The sequence below is a fragment of the Pituophis catenifer genome, unplaced genomic scaffold (genome assembly GCF_029215685.1).
Source record: "Pituophis catenifer annectens isolate HBS135680 unplaced genomic scaffold, rPitCat1.0.hap2 SCAF_3, whole genome shotgun sequence".
Lineage (NCBI taxonomy): Eukaryota > Metazoa > Chordata > Lepidosauria > Squamata > Colubridae > Pituophis > Pituophis catenifer.
This window is the reverse complement of record NW_027256883.1, coordinates 131,630,430-131,652,108: the sequence shown is the minus strand read 5'-3', so window position 1 is coordinate 131,652,108 and position 21,679 is coordinate 131,630,430. Positions and strand designations below refer to the sequence as shown.

Below are 21,679 nucleotides of genomic sequence, written 5' to 3'. Positions count from 1 at the left end.
TAACCAGATTAAGCAAAACCATAAGCAATGATGGCTTGCATTTGTTGATTTTGCAAATGTAAACATCCATCTGTTCTTGCAATTAATAAGTTTGCATATCAATAAAAAAAGATCTCCCTAGAAAACTCATCAACCATTTTTTATCAATAGCAAAAGCCTAAAGCTCTCTCATAAAATGAAGTTTTTAGTTTATTTTCAGATTTTTCAGATTTAGACTTGTCAGACTTGTCAGTTAAAGGACAAGTTTATATTATCTAGGCACGCACACATTCTTTCATTTAATTTAAATGTCCTGAGGTATAGTCTTTATGGTCTACATTCCTATCTTCAGTGTTTCTAAATGCTAGCTTTGTATGATAAAAACTTGGCTTTACTCTAGAAATATTTACCAGTTTAGATCAGTGGTGGATTTCAAAAATTTTTTACTACCGGTTCTATGGGCATGGCTTGGTGATTTAGCATGGCTTGGTGGGCGTGGCTTGGTGGGCATGGCAGGGGAAGGATACTGCAAAATCTCCATTCCCATCCCACTCCAGGGGAAGGATATTGTAAAATCTCCATTCCTTCCCCACTCCAGGGGAAGGTTACTGCAAAATCCCCATTTCCTCCCGATCAGCTGGGACTTGGGAGGCAGAGAATAGATGGGGATGGGGCCAGTCAGAATTTTTACTACCGGTTCTCCGAACTACTCAAAATTTCCGCTACCGGTTCTCCAGAACTGGTCAGAACCTGCTGAAACCCACCTCTGGTTTAGATCATTCAGTACATTTCCCTTTGATCAGATCCTTTTGAAAACATGTAAACTATGCAAAGTTGTGGATTTTAACCCGATTGATATTGTGTTAAAAGATGCAGATCACTTGGGAAAGATACACATCCACAGCAACTAGTAGGTTAGAGTTAGGAGACTGGCCCAAAGTAACCAAGTAGATTTCATAACTGAATGGAGATTCCAGTCCCGATTTACAGCAAATTAGGTGATCATCCGAATTACAATTATGACTGAAGTAAATCATCTCCCTAAACATAAAGTAATCTAGGTGTTATTTGAAGAATGCTCTATTTTAATATATATGCTGTTGCAGCATGGGGCTTCATCGTACGGAAATAGCATTCATATTGCTATACGCACAAAAGCAATTTATTCTTAATTTGATGCAGGATTTTAGAGGTTTCATGCCCTGGTTTAAGAAGTTTCAATCCATGGTTTATAGAGAGTTCGAACAAGCCTAAACCATGTTGCTGCAGATTTGCTAACTACTTACCTATGAATGAAAAGGTAGTAAATCATTTGCTACAGGAAAAGATTAGGAAGGAACATTGGTGAACCATGGTTAACAGGTAGTTTGACTGCAGCTCAACTCTTGGAAATTTCACTGCTTCACCGCAAAAATATCTCTGTCATATGTTCTCTTACACCACTCCCACTGAGTCCTGATTGTTTTTTATATAGGTAAAATGAGTTCTGGGGAGCCACATCCAAGGCAACCATAACTTGTTTCAATTCTGGCACATCTCAGTGAAATTCTACCCTCCAATTTGCCAGTTGTAGATTAAATATAGCTTTGGAACAACCTTATGGCTCCATGTAGAATTTTAAAATTCTTTATTTAAAGAAAACAGGGCAATCATATTAGGTAGTCAGTGTCTTTCAGCCTTACTTTTATTCAGCTGGATAACATTTTTGTTATTAAAAAATGTGCATTACTGGCTTCCTTATTTATAGTATATTCTTCCTGATTCCTCAACTCATTCTGCCATATTTTAAAAAACTTTAAGGAACTTTTTTTTAGCATTCTCGTTTATTATAGAACCTAGTTTAAGGACTATAAAATATTTCCTACAAATTTTAATCATATCAAGCTATCTTGAGAACTTTAACACAGTAAAGCAGGATATTGTACTATTTTATTATTATTAAAAATAAAAAAAAATAGTGCTGGGTAAATAAAATAGGACCTATAAAGGCATCTATTATATAATTTGTGATGTTTAATATTTATCTTTCAATTGCTTTTCTGATAAAAAATGTTTAAGAGCTGTTGTTTTTTTCATTTCTACTGCTGAGGTACTATTTGTACTATCTTTGCTTTCTTTTGCCACAGTCTTTCTACTTCTGTTTGCAGGCCTTTGTATTCTATTCTTCTGTGTTAGGTATTTCAACATTCACTATCCAGACTTTTTTTTGTCTTTCTTATTGACAGTTGTTAACCCTGGAATGTTAAATGGCAGGTACCTATGTGTTTGAAATCTAAAGTCCCAGAGCACTTTAGCTTTTTCATTTTTTATTCCTTTTTTTTTCTTTTCTTTTTCTTTTTCTTTTTTTGGTGGTCCCATCAGTTCTTACTTACAGGCAAGTGGTCTTTCTTGCTGATCTTCCAATGCACCATTGTTGCTACTTTGTCATGCCATTGTTCGTAGTTAGTCTGTTTAATCTTTTTGAAACAGCTAATTAGATGACCCATTGTTTCTTCAGTTTTTTGCAGATGTGGCATTTGCTGTCTGTTGGTGTCTTCTCAATTCTGGCTTTGTATGAGTTGTTCTTAAAACTTGATCTTGTATAGCCAGAATTAGTCCCTGTATCTCTTTCTTCAACTTTCCTGTCAAGTTTGTTGTTATAATATAAACCTTAAACCAGTAATGGCCCATTATTAGCACTGGGGAAGGTCTATCCTCCGACATGGAAGCTTATTACGTAGTCATTTACTCTGAGCCCAACCTACTTTATACAGTTGCTGCTACGAGGGAAAATGAAAATATTCCCCTTAGCTCCTGAAAGAAGAACAAAGTAGAAATATGAATGAATGAATGAATGAATGAATGAATGAATGAATGAATGAATGACAAAATACTAGTAGCCATGGTAATATGGAAAACCATATGAAATAATAAATGTCAGCAAAAAGTGTTACTTCAAAGCACAAAAGGCCTATTTGTTTTCAATGTGTCCTAGTCCTAGTCTATTGATCTTAATTATTCAGTTTGACTTTTCTATGGCTATGAAAAAATGGACATTTTCTTTTATAGTTTACTTTATTGTCATTGCACATGGTACAATGAAATTAAATGCTGTCTTCAGTGTACATTATAACTATAAAAATAAAAACACAAACACACATCCTTTACATTCTATATAATTGAAATTGAAAATCCGAAATTGCACTATTCTATAAATTGTAGAATTCAGTATGGTTATTGCCCTGGGATAGAAGCTTTTTTTCAGCCTATTTGTTCCTATTTTTATTAACCTGTACTGTCTGCCAGATGGTAATAGTTCAAAAAAAGGGTGCCCAGGAGGAGATGGATCTTTAAGAATGTTTTGAACTTTCTTAAGGCAGCGGGAGGTATAAAGCTCTTCCAAGGAGGGGAGAGAGCAACCAATGATCCTCTGGGCAATGACATTGACCTTCTGGAGTGCTGTCCTATCTGCCACTGTGCAATTGGAAAACCATACACAGGTACAGTGAGTTAAAATACTCTCTATGGTGCAGCAGTAGAAAGCCACCAGCAGTTTTTCATTCAGTTGTTGTTTCCTGAGAAGTCTCAGGTAGTATAATCTCTGCTGGGCCCTTTTGACCAGTGCTGCAATGTGAGTGCCCCAGCTCAGGCCCTCTTTTATGATAACACCCAGAAACTTAAAACTGGCCATTTGCTCCACTCGGTCTCCATTAATAAGCAAGGGATGGATGTCTGATCTATTCCTTCTATAGTCCACTATAAGATCCTTGGTCTTATTTGTGTTAAGGACCAAGTTATTGTCTCCACACCATGAAAACAACCGTTCCACCTCATCTCGATAAGCAGACTCATCCCCCCCAACCCCCTGGAGATCAGTCCTGCCACTGTTGTATCATCTGCAAATTTAGTAATAGTATTACTGGGAAATGTAATTCACACATTTTAAAAATCTTCACATAATGCACACCAGTTTTTCCCAGAGAATGCACATCATCACTATACAATACATTTATGTGTGCCTGTGTTTCCTTGTGTGTTTGTGTGTGTATGTGTGTGTGTGTGAATCTCCAAAACCTTTCAGCTACATTAGTGGGCAGTGCATTAGAGAAGTAGGATAAATCAGAATTTGATAAGGAATATCAATTTTCATCCGTTTTCTGTCGTCACTGACATTTTTGCAGACTAATGATATTCCATTGTCTTCGTTATGAGGGCTAATACATGACACTTGCTAAGGAACTGAATAAGAATGAGAAGAATGCGCTATTGATATTTTGGTTGTGAATAGCCTGAGTAGAAGTGGCAGCAATTTCCTTTCTCAGTTTTCTAGGTTATCTTTTTTTCAGTCTTCTAGGTTATTACAGTTTATTATATCTGTGGAGCAATATTTCCCTTCCTGCTATGATGACACTCTTTTCTTACTTCAGCAGGTTGATAAGCATATAAATATGCATGCCCGATTCCAAATAACCACTTTAGGCAATCCCCAAGGCCTGAACATGTTTCCTTTTCTTATTTATTTTGGATAACTACATTGACATTTTCTGTAAAGTGGATTAAAAGACTGGTGTTAATAATAAAGCATTTTTTAAATTCCCATTCATTACAAAAAATAAAAGCCCCTCTTGAATGCCATCTGTCTATTCATTTGTGTCCATGCCTTGTGTTTTTCACTGGTTTTACCTACTTTGGCGCAAGAATTTGTTACACCTGAAAGCAATGCTACACAGCACATCATTGCTAGGATATCTGTAAATTGGTCAGTCCAGTTTTGATAGAAAATGCTTAGTTTTCTTATCTCCAAGAGAAACCACCTGGGCATTTATCATGGTATGTTTTTATATATGCAAGATGGTACGTATTTGAAGTTCTGAAATGTACTTTCCCACTGGGGCTTCTTGATTCTTTTAAGCTGGCATGCTGATGTAGCCACTGTCTTGTCCTTATACTATCCTCCCAATGGTGTGGGAATTTTAATGGTTGCAGTCATTCTTACAGAGGAAATTATTTCAAGTGTTGGGCAACTGGTCATACATAGGCCGTAAAGTACCCTTTCTGAGACCATCCTTCATTTGAACCATCATTAAGCGAACAGCTGCAAGTCAAGGAATAGCTGTACTCAGTTGATTCCTTCTATTTTTATAGTTACTTAAAACAAATATATGGAATCTTCTAAAAAAATCTAACATTATTAACACCTACTTATGATTAATTCAAAAATGCTACTTTTTAGTTACCTTACATTGGTTCAATAATCCTAGGAATTTTTGCTTGATTTCTTCTCCATCTTCCATTTTTCAATTAATATATTTGTTTGATACAATGAATTGCTGATTCATGATCCCTGGAGAATAAATAATTAGGATCAATGCCAATCTGGCTAATCTTTTGAGTCACCTGTTTGAACCGCACACAGTATCTACAAAGGATTCATTTGGGATTTCCTGAAGCAATCCTTCCTTGCTTTTAAAAAAACATATATTTGTAATCAAAACTTAATACTGCTTAATGTTATCAAATGGCAGCAGCCAAGAATTAACAGCCAAAGTCCAAACACCATGTTTACTTATAAAATTTGGAAATAATTATAAATATATTCTTCACCTCTCTAAATATTTCAGTAGCTTATATTTTAGTAAGTACAAAATAGTATTTTCAAAAACCAAATTATTGCTCTCAAATATGCTATAGGGTATATTTCAAAAAAATCCCCATCTCTCAAAATTTCGTCCCTGTAATGGTACTGATCTGGAAATGGTAGATCATATTTTATTTTATTTTATATTTTATTGTGAATTTTATAAAAGTCTTTGGGAGGAATTTATCTGGCTATTTTAGCTATTTTAAAATCTCATCCAGGAAGAAATTCTGGAGTATGTAAAAAAAAAAAATTACTTGCAGATGAAAATCCTAAAATAGTGGCAACAGCCAGGTTTTTAACTATTGCTGTACAAGCAAGGCTCTCATTAACAAATCAATAAGCTGGGGCTTTATGCATATTCTGTAACATGTGTTAAATATTTTACTTATTAGAATGTTTTATTCGATGTCAAGTTTAAATTATGCTTGTAACTTGCATTTGGGCCTTTGGGCTGTAAATAAAATTGATATTTCATTTGCTTTCATGGCGTACCACTCACCTCTTAAACTTTTCCAGTATGCAGCAATCCATGCTATATTCTTTCTACTGTAGTGCCCTTTTATTTGGCAAACAAGTTAAATCTCCAATTTTATTTTTTCTACCTTTGTAGTACAGTAAAGGGTGTATCAATTTGTGTATTGGAGCCATAATTGTAGAGGTAAATATTTGATCAAAGTATTCCTCATTCTAGGTAGGTATTCCCCACTTGTTGAAGCACACCATAACTGTAGAAAAGGTCATTTAGTCCTATATCAGTTTGATTCTGCTTGTGAATGGAAGATACACAATAATGTATATGAAAAGGGAGGGGGATTAAAATGTCATACTTTCTTCTTATATAGCATATATGAAATGCGTATAGGCTATGCAATATTGTTTAAATGCCTAAGCTAAGCAAATTGTCACATATGACATATGACTTATAGTTAGAGAGGTTTTTCCTTTCTAAAGTGGGCCCTGTCAGGGTATTCATAAGTGAGCAATGAAAATTGCAAGGATGCAGCTGCTTTCAGAACGCCAATGCAGCTGTAATGAATATTTCACGAAAGCTGCTTGTGCAAGAGAGATCTCCATTTTTATTAGCTGGAAATTTGCAGACCTAGGTTGTTGGAGGTTTATTATTCATGCAAATACACAATATGCCCTGTAGATGCACACAGTATGTGTCTTTGAATGTTTATGATTAATTATTAAAGCATTTAAAAAATTCCAGAATTAAAAAAAAACACTGAACTTTTGCTAGAAGACTCAGACCAACAGCATGGCATAAAAGATTCTTAAACATTATGGTTAGCCAGTGCTATTTTTGAGTGGGTATCACACATTGCCTTACTCAGAAACTTGATGTTTTCTGCAAATTATTACTGTATGCATACAGAGTTATAATAAATGGTTAACATAGATGATAAATTCAGGGTCACTCATACTTCTGTATTTAAAAGAAATGGTACAGTTGCTGTGTCTTTTTTTTTTTTTTAATGTTTAAAAAGCTTTATTTTTTTTTAAATTTTCCTTTTGCTTCTATCTTCCAGTTTGCAACCCCTTTCCTCATTTCACAATGACCAGAAGGATTGTGTCGTTTTTTTTGTTTTGCTGAGCTGAATAACCAACTCTCCTTCCCTTTCCTGCAAGGAAGTCTGTCTTATTTTGTCCTCCTAATCAGCGTGTGAGAAAGAGTACCTAATGAGTTAACCCAAAAGTCTAATTGTAATGGTAGATCAGTAATTTAATCTCTGGTTCTTCAATCCACTCCCGAATTTAGTGCACTGCCCTGCTTCTTATTGAAATATTAACTAGAAAACAGATACAGAGGAAATGAATTTACTTAGTTGTTTAAGTGAATGTTCAAATTTCTAAGGATTTAAGCAATGATCTTTTCTTTTTGAGGTACTTAATTAGTAACTGTAAAGTCATGGAATGTATAAAGAATGGTAAGAAAGAGATAAACTAGCACAAAAGTTTCGAGACAGAACTTTTCTTATCTTCCACCTTGCCTGGGACATTTTCTCATGCTGAATTTGTGGTGTTTCTAATCAACCTTGCATATTCACATAATATCTGTCAGCATTGAATCAATTTTTTTCAGAGGAAGTTCAATAAGTATTCTGAAGTTTAAGGGTGAATCAGCTTCCCATTAGTGGGTTATCTACACACACACACACACACACACACACACACACACACACACAGTAATCCTGCCTCCCAATGTAGAGAACCACAAAGGTAACCTTGGAGAAACTGCAATAGAAAAACATGATTGAATTCCAGGGCGAGGGGGGAAAGCACTAGAAAGAAGCTCAGACTAACACTACCTTAATTGTTCTTATTGGAATAATAGAATAACAGAGTTGGAAGGGACCTTGGAGGTCTTTAGTCCAACCCTCTGCCCAGTGTTGGAGCACCCACAACTTCTGAAGGCAAATCATTCCACTAATTAATTGTTCTAACTGTCAGGAAATTTCTCTTTAGTTCTTGGTTGGTTCTCTCCTTGATTAGTTTCCATCCATTACTTCCTGTCCTGCCTTCAGGTGCTTTAGAGAATAGGTTAACCCCCTCTTCCTTATGTTGTCAGTGTTCAGGGTTCTGTTACTTCAGTCTATATCAGTAAATGTCAGCCTTCCCAGATAGACCTGACAGGAAACAGAACTAGATGAGCTAGTTCTACTTTATTGTAAGACTACCTTGACAGAATCTTGCAAATTTTGAAAATACAAATCTCCTACTATCTCCTTTTACAGCCTGATAAGCTAGGGAGGTTCCTTTCTAAGTTTCTTTCTCTGCCCCTTATGCAGCTGCAGGTTCTAACCCCTCCTTATCCATCATTCCCTCGGCAGCATCTCCCACCTCCTCATCTCTCGAGGTCATTCCCACGTATCATGATAAAATAAGTTTTATTTATTCTCGTGGAGTTCATTTCCTGAGATGACATACTTTTGAAGATTGACCCAGCTCATGGATTTCCCCCTCCCGCTTCCTGCAGAGATCAGGACACTGTAGCTTCAGGCTTCCTTTCTGTTTTATAAAAAATGAGCAGGAGAATGGTGTTTTGGTGATATGTAATCTTGGTGACTTGACAATCCAGAATGTAAATTCTCACATACTTTACACACATATGCTATATTAGTGAAATGCCTTCCTACTTATTAGTGTTCAACGGGAAGATGCACTGATTGCCTCATGTGGCATTTTCTTTGTTGTTTGAGATTAGCCATTCTGATGTAATGGTTAAGGCATCAAAACTAGAAACCAGAAAGTCATGAGTTCTAGTATATATATATATAATTTTTCCATCAAGTCATCTAATACATCTAATAATATTATTTAAGTTATTACACATAATTCTATAATTTATAATTTTGTTTCATGTATCTATGATCTCAGTACAAACTTTCTGAAACTGTAGACATTGACACCAAATATATGTAAATGTGTCAAACTAGGTCTATGTAAATAAGGCAAAAAAAAAACCTAATATAAATTGGAAAATAATCTGCTTCAATTTTATGATTTGAATTTATGTAGAAAATTCATTCCACTCAACCATTCAGACTGGACAATCAGATCCAGTCCACAGTATTTCCACAACCATATTAGAATTACTGGAATACATATTGACATTTTTACTAGTGCAGATGCAGTTTTTGTACTTTTTAAACTTTGTCTTCCTCTAGAAACCAAAATCTCTAGCACTATTTTTAATTTAGTAGTAAAACTGTAAAGGAACTTGAGACAGTGTTTAATTTGTAAAAAGAGAATTGTCAAGGGATGGGGAACTAGACAATTGCCATCCTCTTCTATAAATTTTTCCTTTTCATAATAGGCCATGCATGTATGAGAAAAAAATAAATAATGTGGTGGTAAGGCAGCACACGTGGCTCAGTGGCTAAGATGCTGACCTTGTCGATCGGAAGGTCAGCAATTCAGTGGTTCGAATCCCTAGTGCCGTGTAACGGGGTGAGCTCCTATTACTTGTCCCTGCTTCTGCCAACCTAGCAGTTCAAAAGCACCTAAAAAATGCAAGTAGAAAAATAGGGACCACCTTTGGTGGGAAGGTAACAGCGTTCCGTGTGCCTTTGGCGTTTAGTCATGCCGGCCACATGGCCACGGAGACATCTTCGGACAGCGCTGGCTCTTCAGCTTTGAAATGGAGATGAGCACCATCCCCTAGAGTCAGGAACGACTAGCACATACTGTATGTGCGAGGGGAACCTTTACTTTTATCTTTAAGGCAGAACTTAACTCACTGAAAAAAAGATAAGTTATTTTATTATATTGTTGACAAAATAATTTTGCACTCAACATGACACCTAGAAAAAATAGATTTCTCTCAAAATTATACTAGTATGTTTGCTGACTAGTGACCCAGTCTCAGGCCTTGAACCTGTATTCTGGAGAAGTAGAAGTTTAGCGTGTACTTGTTTGCAATTTATTAACATTGTTTGGGGCTTCGTGGAATTTGGACATCCTAATATAAGCCACCCTTTAGAAGAGAACATACGTATCTCAGGGTTGATTCAACTGTGGAGTTCTCTAAACTCGGAGAACACCAAGGACTATAAACTATCCTTTCCCCAGGTAGCTTAAATCTACCAAATCCTTGTCTATATTTCCTGTTGTTTTCCTGCCCTTGCTTTATATTTTAGTTTGGTTAGAACACATTTCTATTTTATTTTGGGGTTTCTGAGAACTTTTTTTACATATAAATATCAAATAATAAAATAGATATTGAAAATTTTAATATAGTTTATCAGTGGTTGTCAGACGACTTGACAGCCTCATTACCAAATTATAAAATAAAATAAAATGTATGTAATTAAGGAGAATTACTACTTCAGAGCCATTATCAACTGAAAGACAGCTGATTATCCTCTGAAGGCTGTCCCAGAAAGGTAAGGCTTCAAGATTTCTATTTCTGTCTTTAAAGAGTATAAGTTGATCTCTTTTTTTCCCATTTAGCTTTTTGTCATCCTGAACTTTTCATCCAAGGAGATGAGTATTCAGAAAAGCTTTGATCCTGTCAAAATAATTGCTGGGAGGTTATTTTGTGGACAGGTGGGTGGAAGAGTAGTTAAATATCACCCTGCCAGCTAATTTAGGAAAAGGTTAATGTATATATCTCCGAACTTCCGATTTATATCAGGGCAGGAGGTTTTTTTTTTTTTTTAATCTTCCATAAAATGACTCATGAATCAATTTTTTGGGATTTTTTTTAAATCACACAATTGACACTCTTATGCTGGACTGGTCTGTAATACACAAAGCTATTTAAAGGATTGAAGGCCTCTCAAGCAAGATGCCCTTCAGAGATCATGTCTATTTTGGGGGAATCCCCATCATTCTGAGCTTAATTTCACAAATTATAGCACTGGGGAAAATTTAAGATGGCAATTGTTAAGTCCTCGCCAGTACGACCGTCCTCGAGCCGGCTGTGTCGTCAGCGGAAAGATGCCTTAAGGTCCTCAAAAGAGGCATTACGCTGTTTAGGGCCCGCAAATGTGTTGGCGCAGCACACGACTCCTACTGCCATTACCAATCACAGTCCCGCCGAGCTTCTGATGGGACAGCGACTCCGGATTACTCTGGATCGCCTGCATCCTAGCTATACCCATGAGGCGAACCCAGGGGGCAGCGGTCAAGCTCACTCATTCGCTGTGGGTGACCTGGTCTTCGCTCTGAATTTCGACCCCACAGTCAGGTGGTTTCCTGGGCAAATTTTACAACTAACCGGACCCTATTCTTATAGAGTCCAGCTCGCCGATGGCCAAGTGTGGCAGCGACACATTAACCAATTAAGATGTCGCTGGGCCGATGTTTCCGACCCTCCACTGTTGCAAGACTCCCCGTGTTCACCGACACCAACAGCGGCTCCAGGAGCGCAAACCACCATTTCCCGACTGATTCATTCTCGTCGGAAAGCTTACCGGAGTCCCCTGAGCTTGCCGCTGGGACTGGCGTTCCACCTTCAGTTGTCATAGAGCCCGCCGAGACTCCAAAGAGCAAAGTTCTGCCTCCGGCCCCGCCCATTCCCGAATTAAGGCAGTCTGGGTGGCTCCAGCATCGTCCAGCCTACTTAGCAGACTACGCATGCTTGATCCGGGTGGAAAGGGGTGTTAAGTCCTCGCCGGTACGACCGTCCTCGAGCTGGCTGTGTCGTCAGCGGGCTTGGATTGGTGGAGATGCGCAGCAACTAAAGTAGCGGGAACTGCCTGGTCCCAGATTAGTTATCGCTATTTAAGCAGCTGTCAGGCTGCGCGTTGCATTCTGTTTTTCTTGATTTCTTGTTGTGCACATTCTGCACTTGTTCCAATAAAGTTAATGTGTTAAGCAGCCTGGCCTCAGCGTCGTCCCTATAAACGTAACAGCAATGGATAGCTAATCACAATTGATGTGAAGGGCCTAGCGGTGATCAAAGATCAAGGTACTGATGCCAAGCCAATAACAAAGTATTCTGCTACAAAAAATATCTGCATTAAAGTTTACAATAGCATTCCCTAATTGGTTTAATTAATAAAGTACATGGAACAAGAAAAAAAAACAAGTAAGAAAATGAATTTAATATTTCTCAAAATTAGCCTACAACCTTAGTTATATCCTGGAGCTGCCCAAATATTAATCAAGTCCAAATTGCTCAGCAGCCGAACCAAACAAAGCAGTGGTGGGATTCAAATTTTTTTACTACTGGTTATGTGGGCGTGGCTTGGTGGGCGTGGCAGGGAAAGGATACTGTAAAATTTCCATTCCCTCCCCACTCTAGGGGAAGGTTACTGCAAAATCCCCATTTCCTTCTGATCCGCTGGCACTCGGAAGGCAGAGAATAGATGGGGGCGGGGCCAGTCAGAAGTGGTATTTACCGGTTCTCTGAACTACTCAAAATTTCTACTACCAGCTGGTCAGTAGAACTGGTCAGAACCTGCTGAATACCACCTCTGGAACAAAGCAATCTTCTACACCTTCAGAAAATATATATATAATTCATTGTAATCCTTTATGTAAATCAGCAATAGGTTAAATAAAAACAATTGAATGCAGTTATCTTAATCAAGTTTTTATTACAGCATTTTGATAAAATAAAATCTATTTCCAAGATCAGATCCAAGTGCCAAGTGTTTCAATGCAGTCGTGATTAGCATGCTATCTATTGGACTGTGCCTACTGAATTTTGGCAATTTTCAACAGATCATGGCATTGGAGTTGCTCCAAATGTGTTCAGCATAGTTATTTTAGATTGCAGAAATGGCTACTCATAAGAATGGATTCTTCCCTCCACATTCTTTGTCTCTTAGGGGATGTTTATTTCATTTCTGCTCCCTTCTTCCTCCCTTCCCCCACGCTTAGAAAATAGGATAAGAGGAGGCTGACAGGTGATGTATGTATTTGTAAATGGCAATCCATTTCAATTTCAAAGCATATATGGTCAACTGTTCTCCCATTGGGTAGAGGGAGGGATTAGCAATATCTAAAATATCTTTCTCTAAAAAAAGTCTAGTCTCTTACAATGGCTTTCTTCTGCTGATTCACATTGTTTTAAAATTCCAAACTGGAGACTGTTTAATTCCACAACACACACACACACACACACACACACACACACATTTTGCAGTTTTATTATGCTTCACATATTTAATATATTTTAGTATAGTTTTTTTTCATACTACTTAGAATGTTGACATAGCTTAAATTAATGAGGCAAAGCAGAGTATTGAAATATAATTACGCATTGAAAAACTACAGGAAAGCAGATTGTTGGAAAGTTTTGATCACATTACTTTTAATTATGCACTGTATTGATCTGACCTATTTGAACAGGATCCAGAGCTGGTGCGCAACATCTGTCGTTGGGTGAGACAAGCTGTTCAGATTCCTTTCTTTGCCAAGCTGACGCCAAATGTCACAAACATTGTGAACATTGCAAGGGCTGCCCAAGAAGGTAACAAATTCAGACATATCCGCATTTCACTCTTTCTTAAAATTTGCAACTTGATAGATTCCAAAGTAAAATGCTATTTTGAGAAGTAGCGAACATAAGAAAACATACCATTTCTTTTTTTTCTCCCCCCCCCCTTCCCGGCATTTCCTAAGCATAAAAATTAATGTGGAAAACATGGGTGAAACTACAAGCTGAATCATACATCACCTTACTCCTTCATCTACTAATTATGCTTTTTCTTCCTTTCAGTGTTAAAAAATGAGTTTGGAAGTTTTTGATGGGGTTCTCCAGAAGTCCCCAATGAGCTCAATTTGTGTACAGACCCAGTGTCTCAGTAGGGTCACTTCCTTTATATTTGCCCTGGTCAATCACTGTTACTCCTTAGCGTAGCAATAGCATTTTAGGCTTATATACCACCCCATAGGTCTTTACAGCACTCTCTGGGCAGTTTACAACCTAAGCATTATTTGCATATCGCCCCCAATAATTTTACTGATCTCAGAAGGATGGAAAACTGAACTCTGGGCTTTGGTGTAGGGAGAGTTGGCCTGCAATATTGCATTCTAGCCACTGAACCTCCAGAGCTCCTTATTTACCCCAAAGTGTATATTGGTAAGCAAATAAATAGCTTGGTCTTCCTTGCTCCTTTCAAGCTTGCCATTTTCTCTTTTGTAGGCTCACTATGTGGGCAGATAATCCAAATGTATTCAGGGACTCATGATAGGATATGTAAGGTGAGATATGGGTCTTGGCAAGTATCCAGTTTCTCTAATTTTTAATACCACTTGCCCTTTTTATCATTGCAGCTGCTCTTATTTATAATGCTGGTATTTTACATCAATATGCTTTAATTTAATTTATTAGTTGCTACAGCTGCCTATTGCAAGAGACTCTGGGTAGAGTAGTGCCCTCAAAGCAGTAAAAATTATTAAAACAATTAAAACCTTCGTAAACAGGCAACTTGGATTAAAACAGTTAGAACAATAAACCATACAATAGAACAACAGGGGCTCCACCTATACATAACAACCACAATTAACCCCAGACCTGGAAACAGAAATAGGTTTTAAAGGCTTTGCAGGATCCCAGGAGAATCTGTGCCATCTGAATCTTTGGGGAGATGCTGTTCCAGAGGACAAGGGGCCATGATAGAGAAAGCACAATTTTCAGTCCCACAAGATGGCAACATTGAATTGTTTTTCGAACTGTTCCATGGAACTCTAGGGCTTCATAAGAACTTAATGGAACTAAAGGATATGTGAGATTAAGATTTATAATGGTTCGTCACACAGCCAGATGTTCAGTTTAAATTTGGCATTTTTGTCCACCTATCACGGCCTTCTCAAGGACCTAGGATAGGCATATAGAGATGTTTGGTGGTGTTACAAATATCATTGCAGGATGTAAGCTGTTCCAAGCAAAGCTGCCTTTTGCAATTGACTGGTGATGATTCTGTCAATGCCGATGGTGTTTAAGTGATGCTCCAGTTGTTTTGGGATCGCTCCCAAGGCACTTATTACTATAGGTTCTTTACTTTGTTTTGTCACAGTCGTTCTATTTCTATTTGCAGGTTTTTGTATTTTGTTACCTTCTCCAATTCTTCCTCTTGGAAGAAAAGCTGAAAAACCTTCTGTAAATGTGGAGCATGGTCAACACTTCCCTATTTCTTATCTTCATGAAAACACCAAATATATGATTGGCCCTTTTGTACATGCAGTCAGTTTTCACTATTTTAGATATATGTCTCCCCAAAATCTATTATTTCCGATTCCATGTATTGTTTTGTACCTATGTAGACCTAAGAAAAACTTCCCTATATGAATCACCAACTTAAAAAGCTGTCTAAAAATTGGATAACCCTGACAGCTTCATCTGTGTTCACCAATATTTATTTCAGAAGTGAATCTTGTTAAAATTCTCTATTCCATTGGATTATCACAATCAACCTACTCTGAGGATCTCTTTCTGTTTCATTGAATTGTTATCTGTCTCACCCTGACCCTGATTAGAGAAGAGACAACATAAAGGCTTTAAGTGGGAGATGTTGATACAAAACTGAAAACAAGGCATAGCAAAGACCCAGTGAGAAGGGGGTAGACTTGAAAACAGATGCCATTACATTTAGTTGGGAGGAGGAAAAGTTGACAAGGAAGTTGATAGGAAGGAGGAGAGAAGAGGAACAGAAGAAAAACAAAGTAAGGGATAAGAGACTCAGCTCCCTGTGGACTGACAGGAAAGGAAACTGGGAGTATGAGAATATATTCTATGAAGCAAGATCAATTAGGAGAAATATGGTCTATGACATAAGGGTAGAGTGGATAAGAATAGGAACTCCTCGCACTGTTTGTTTGTTGGTTTAATTTATACTACACATTATACCAATACTATTAGATTTAACTGCTTGCAAAGGATTAAAAAATGCTTGGGCTCTGAGAACATTGGAGAAAATTTTCACTGTCTCTTCAGTGAAGAGACAGTTCTTCACTGTTCCAATTAGGGCCTGGTATTCACACATCTGTAGAAAAGAGAATCTATAGCGAGTTGATTGAAAATAGAGATGACACCTTTAGCATTTTTAAAAATTAACAACCATTAATCTAAATTACTGATCTTAACAGCCAACAATAATATTTTGTCTGTGATCTTTCTTAGAAGCTGCAGGTAGAGTTTCCTTGCTTAATCATTAGAGTCATTTGTAGGGGGAAAAGAAGTGGTGCATCAATCTGTCTGTCTTCACCTTGTCAACTATAAAAATTCTCCAGGCCACTCCATTCATTACATATAAGAACATGTGACTATTAGCACTTACAGCTAATCCTGGCCCTGTGAAAAATGTACATCAGGATTTACACTGAAGGTTTCAAATTCTCTGTGAATGTTGGAAATCATATTAACACCATGATGATGATACTTTTTTTTTAATAGCTAGAAAACTTCGTCATCTAATTAGTACTATCGTGTAACCATTTCTGTAACTTGCTGTGTTCACATGCTTATTAAAACTATCACTAAATTTGTTGTAGGTGATGCAGATGGTGTTACAGCCACCAATACTGTGTCAGGGTTGATGGGACTGAAGGCAGATGGCATGCCTTGGCCTTCTGTAGGGCACAGCAAAAAGGTCACCTACGGCGGAGTATCAGGTAGGTATTGGTCCTTCTTGTTAAAAGTCCCTTCTTTGAGGCCTTTGAGGAACCAGCAAGAGATACCATTAATAGGACTGCATTATTGTGCCTGTTGTATTTGTAGGTTTGTTGCTGGTCAGTGTTTGCTAATAATCATGACAGATGGAACAGATTGACTGTGAGCTCTCATGGGCTGCCCTTTCCTGAATGGTGAAACCCTGCAACCCAATTTTACTGATAGGGTCAATCCTGATTAATGGAGGAAGTCGCTTTTTTCTTATGACCCACATTTTTCCTGGGATTTTTCATTCTGTCATAGTTGTCAGGGCGCATGTTAGACAGGGGCTAATCAAAGGGCACTGGGAGAAGACAAACATAAACATTCCCACATGGGTAGTTTGGTGGGATTTTTAATAGGGTGCAGTCCCTACTGTAATCTGCCTTTTTAACACATTTTCACAAACACACATCCTCAGCTATATCCCCCAACCTTCACTGATCTGATTTCCCCCCATTTTTATCCCTTTGTGATACATACACCAAACTGATCCATAGAGTGGATTCCAGCATAGAGTGTTATTTTAAGTCCTCTGGTGGGGGGGAGGGGGCAGTTGGTAGACAATAACACAGAGCTTTATTTTCACTGATGGATTAATCTGTTTGACCCCATGGCCTCAGCTGCTGTGACACCATGAACCTGGGCCTGCAGAGACAATGCCCGGAGCTTCTGGACTGTAGTGGTATGGAGATTAGTCTCCTTGGAGATATAAACAGTGGTAAATATTCATAGCATAATGGTATCCCGCTGTTTGAGCAAAATGCAGCTGAATCAGGCCAAATATACGTAGTGGAAGCCAGACAGACAAAAGAAAACAGCCTCCTTTCAAGCAGTTCTATTATTCAGATAAACACTTACTATTTTAAAAGGAGCATTTAAAATAAATACTTAAAGTACATAAAGGCAGACATTGGGTTACTTAAACCAGTTCCTCTCCCACCCCTGTGGGGTGTTAGGTATGATGGGGGAAGCTGGCAGAGATGCAGAAAGACTGACAGGGAAGGCAGAGAGAATGCACTTGCATACTCTGGGGGTTTAAGTACTTCCTGCGTTTTATTATCCCATTTCAATTTTTTTCTAGGCTGCCATGTTGACAGCAAAAGAATAAAAGAGGTCACCAAGGGTGCTGAGCATTAAAAATTAATAAAAGAACTATTGCAGTAGTATTTTATAGAAGTAACGTGATTTAGTGCTGTGTGGTTTTTCTCCACTTTCATTCATTTCAAACTGCCATTTCTGAATATTCCTTTATCGCTTGGCCGTCCAATAAAACTATAAAATTGCTGCATTATGAAAAGCATGTCCTCTGTGCCACAAATTTAAAGCATGTTTATAGTGCCGATTATAGTGGCACCTGAACCCTTTACCCTTTTCCATGCCTGTCCCTATTTCCATAGTAAAGCTCTATTTTCATGGTTGAAAATTCATTTCATTTATAGTATTTACAGGGGAGATGTATATATGCTTGCCATTTGAAAAGTCTCAGTCTGTGAGAAGTAAGGGAAATTTCTCCTCCAAAATTCAGAATAATGGCATTTTTGCAATGTAGTTTTAAGATTTTAGCATTCATGCTATTAACAAATGATCTAATCATTTTAATTAGATCATTAATTTAAATCTTTCCATCCAGTCAGAGCTGAAGAAGCTTCTTGGATGAGAAACGAAACATCTTCAAAGAAAAACCAGAAAGTCCAGTTGCCTGGACTTAACCTTTGGGATAAATGAATGAATAAAATTCCTAATATTTCAAAAGCATGGCACTTGTTTTACTACTAAAAGTGGTAAAAGTGGTAAAACAATTTCAATGAGAAAGGCATATGTTGTTTCTCTAGTTGCTTTGTAAAGAGTGTGCTGGGATGTCAGGGAGAGGTGAAAGTCCCAAGGATTTCCAAAGTTATTGTCAATCCCCTGGATGTTTGGAATAAACCTGTCACCCATGTTATATAAACATAATTGAGTGGTTTAAGGGAACTTCAGTCCTTTCTCTCTGCTTCCACATAGTGACCAAAACCTAGAAGGTAAAAAAAAAAGCTGAAAAGGAGTTTTATTCCACTAGTCGTTGCTGACTATAGGGGGCAGTGGTCATCTCCATTTCAAGGCCATTGAGCCAGCGTTGTCCAAAGACATTTTCACAGTCATGTGGCCAACATGATGTCACATAGTGTTGTTACCTTCCCTATTTTTCTACTCACATTTGCATGCTTTTGAACTTTTAGGTTGGCAGGAGCTGAGGCAAGGTCAGGAGCTCACCCCATCACATGATGTTTGGCTCTTAAAACTGGGCTGCCAGCTTTCCAACCACCCACTTAGAAGGGCCACCCAAAAAAAGTGAACTTCTTTAGGAATTTTCATTTTTCCTGCAGGGACTGGCAATACTTCTAATATGATATCTCCAAGATTTGAATGGGTTATCCATAATTCTGCCAAAATTCCAAATTAAAAAGAAAAAGAAACACCAAGAAAGCTAAAACTCAAATTGAGCAGAGGTTGGTAAAGGATGTTAAAAAAAACATGCTGATGGTCTGGCCCAGCCCTGTCAAATTGGCAGCCCGTGGGCTGGATAAGTCATTCGCAGGCCACGCCCATCCCAGCTATGCAAAGGCAAAAAACATCACGATCCGGCCCGTGACGCGATTGAGTTTGATACCCGTGGTGTGGCTTGTTGCTTAAGCATTATAATGCAAAATTCTGGACAATGGGTGAATGCCAGTGTAATATTAGGCTGCAATTATAGAAATACAGTTTCTAAATCATGTTAACTATTTCACTTTATTCTGTAATAGTTAGACCCACATATAAATAGGTTGGCAGAATTGTGGCCTGTTCAATGTCTTCCATTGACCTAATTTACTTAGGCAATGATTTATTAGCAATCTTACTTCCTTTTCCATAGGAAAATATGGATGAGATCACCTGTATCCCCAATCCTGAACTTGCTTCCTTAATCTTCAGAACGTGTGGTGGCGTTCTTAATTGTTTATTTGCAATATACTGTACTTTTCAGAGTATAACACACATTTCCCCCCCCCAAAAAAAATTGTGGTGCATCTTATACACTGAATGTTGCCGAACCCTCACCCACCCACCGGCCCCCACCTGCCAGCCATTTTCAGCCTCCGTGTGTCACATTTTTGGCCTCTGCACACTCCATTTTAGACGTGTTCCAGGCTGCGGGGATCGCCACAGCACATCACCACCTATTGCCGCCTCCATGCATCGCGTTTTTGGCCTCTGCACATCACATTTTCAGCCTCCGTACGACCCGCTTTTGGCCTCCGTGTGTCGCATTTTTGGCCGGTTCCAGGTGGCAGGGATCACAGCCACCACCAATCCCTGCCACCTGGAACCGAACGAAAATGCAACGCACAGAGGCCAAAAACAGGGTGTGTGGAGGCCAAAAACATGACGTGCAGAGGTGGCAATAGGTGGCGGTGGGCTCTGGCAAGCCCCACACTCTGGAACAGCTGAATGGCAATATTTCAGGAGGCTGATCCAACCGCCAATCAGCTGCGATAACGTGTTGAAACTGACCAGGCTTGTTTGCTGTTTGTGCAAGGACGCTAGGCAGATGAATACCAATGGATGCTGGTAGGCAGAGACAGTTTTTTTTTTCTTGTTTTCCTCCCCCAAAAGTAATGTACGCTTTATACTGTGGAGCGTCTTAGACTCCGAAAAAAATGGTAGTTTCTTCTCAGAGTGGTTAACATGAAGTGATCATGGTCAGTAAATGCAGATGTTATTCAGCCACATCTTTCCTCCTTGCAAAAGACATGTAATTCATGAGCAGATCAGTTCAATCAAAATGTTGGGGCAGTGTCTCATAAGGATTCTTCTCTTAGTCTTCTTGCAGAACACAATCAACCTATCTCCTCAAAACCTGTTTCTTCTGTGGAAGTTTGGGATTTGTTTTTTAGTTCCAAAGGTACAGATTATATTTCAGAACTCTTTCATCTGGTTATTTCCTTTGTCTAGTGGACTTACTCCTTTGTTTTATTGTACTGTATTCATATATAGAAATTTTTTTTGCCTCTTTCAATTCCTGTCCTTTGTTTGATTTCGGGGACGTATATTCGTTCAGCTGCAGCGTGGCTACTTTCTACTTCTGTGTTTTGACTTTTTCGTTAAGGACTACTGCAAGCTTGAACTTGCTGTAGATGCATGGCAGGAATCCAAATATATCACAAGCAGTAAAATCCATTTTTACAAATCCTGTCTATTCATTTTCACCATCTCTTTCTTAAGCTATTACCAACAGAAATAATCCATTTTTCAGACTCTCAGGTTACCTGAATTCCTATTGTCCACAGTCATAGGAAAAAGTTGTAAAGAATTTCTCCCTGAACAACTCTACCTATTTTTATTAGTTCACCCACTTTACTAATTTTGTAAAAACTGACTGCTTTATATTCCCCATACAATCTATTCAATAGTCTCTGCTTCCTCAATAGATAGCAGTATCCAAACTCCCATAATGGGAACTGGCAGCTCTTAAAACAGATAATTGAAATCAGCAGCTATTCAGAATATGGCCTACTCAACCACATCTGTAGTTTTAGTTGCCACGATGTAAAAAAGATGTTGAGACTCTAGAAAAAGTGCAGAGAAGACCAACAAAGATGATTAGGGGACTGGAGGCTAAAACATATGAAGAATGGTTACAGAAACTGGGTATGTCTAGTTTAATGAAGAGAAGGACTAGGGGAGACATGATAGCATTCCAATATCTCAGGAGCTGCCCCAAAGAAGAGGGAATCAAGCTATTCTCCAAAGCACCTGAGGGCAGGACAAGAAGCAATGGGTGGAAACTAATCAAGGAGAGAAGCAACTTAGAACTAAGGAGAAATTTCCTGACAGCTAGAACAGTTAATCAGTAGAACAACTTGCCTCCGGAAGTTGTGAATGCTCCAACACTGGAAGTTTTTAAGAAGAGGTTAGATAACCATTTGTCTGACATGGTGTAGGGTTTCCTG

At 38.2% G+C, this 21,679-nt stretch overlaps 1 protein-coding gene across 1 annotated transcript in view; it reads left to right on the top strand.

The window, feature by feature from the left end:
* Window positions 1–21,679, top strand: part of DPYD (dihydropyrimidine dehydrogenase) — a 560,719-nt gene that overhangs the window by 421,489 nt on the left and 117,551 nt on the right. The window contains exons 17-18 of the mRNA XM_070941074.1: window positions 13,406–13,526; window positions 16,550–16,669. Coding sequence (XP_070797175.1) covers window positions 13,406–13,526; window positions 16,550–16,669 — 241 coding nt within the window. The remainder of the gene's footprint in view (window positions 1–13,405; window positions 13,527–16,549; window positions 16,670–21,679) is intronic.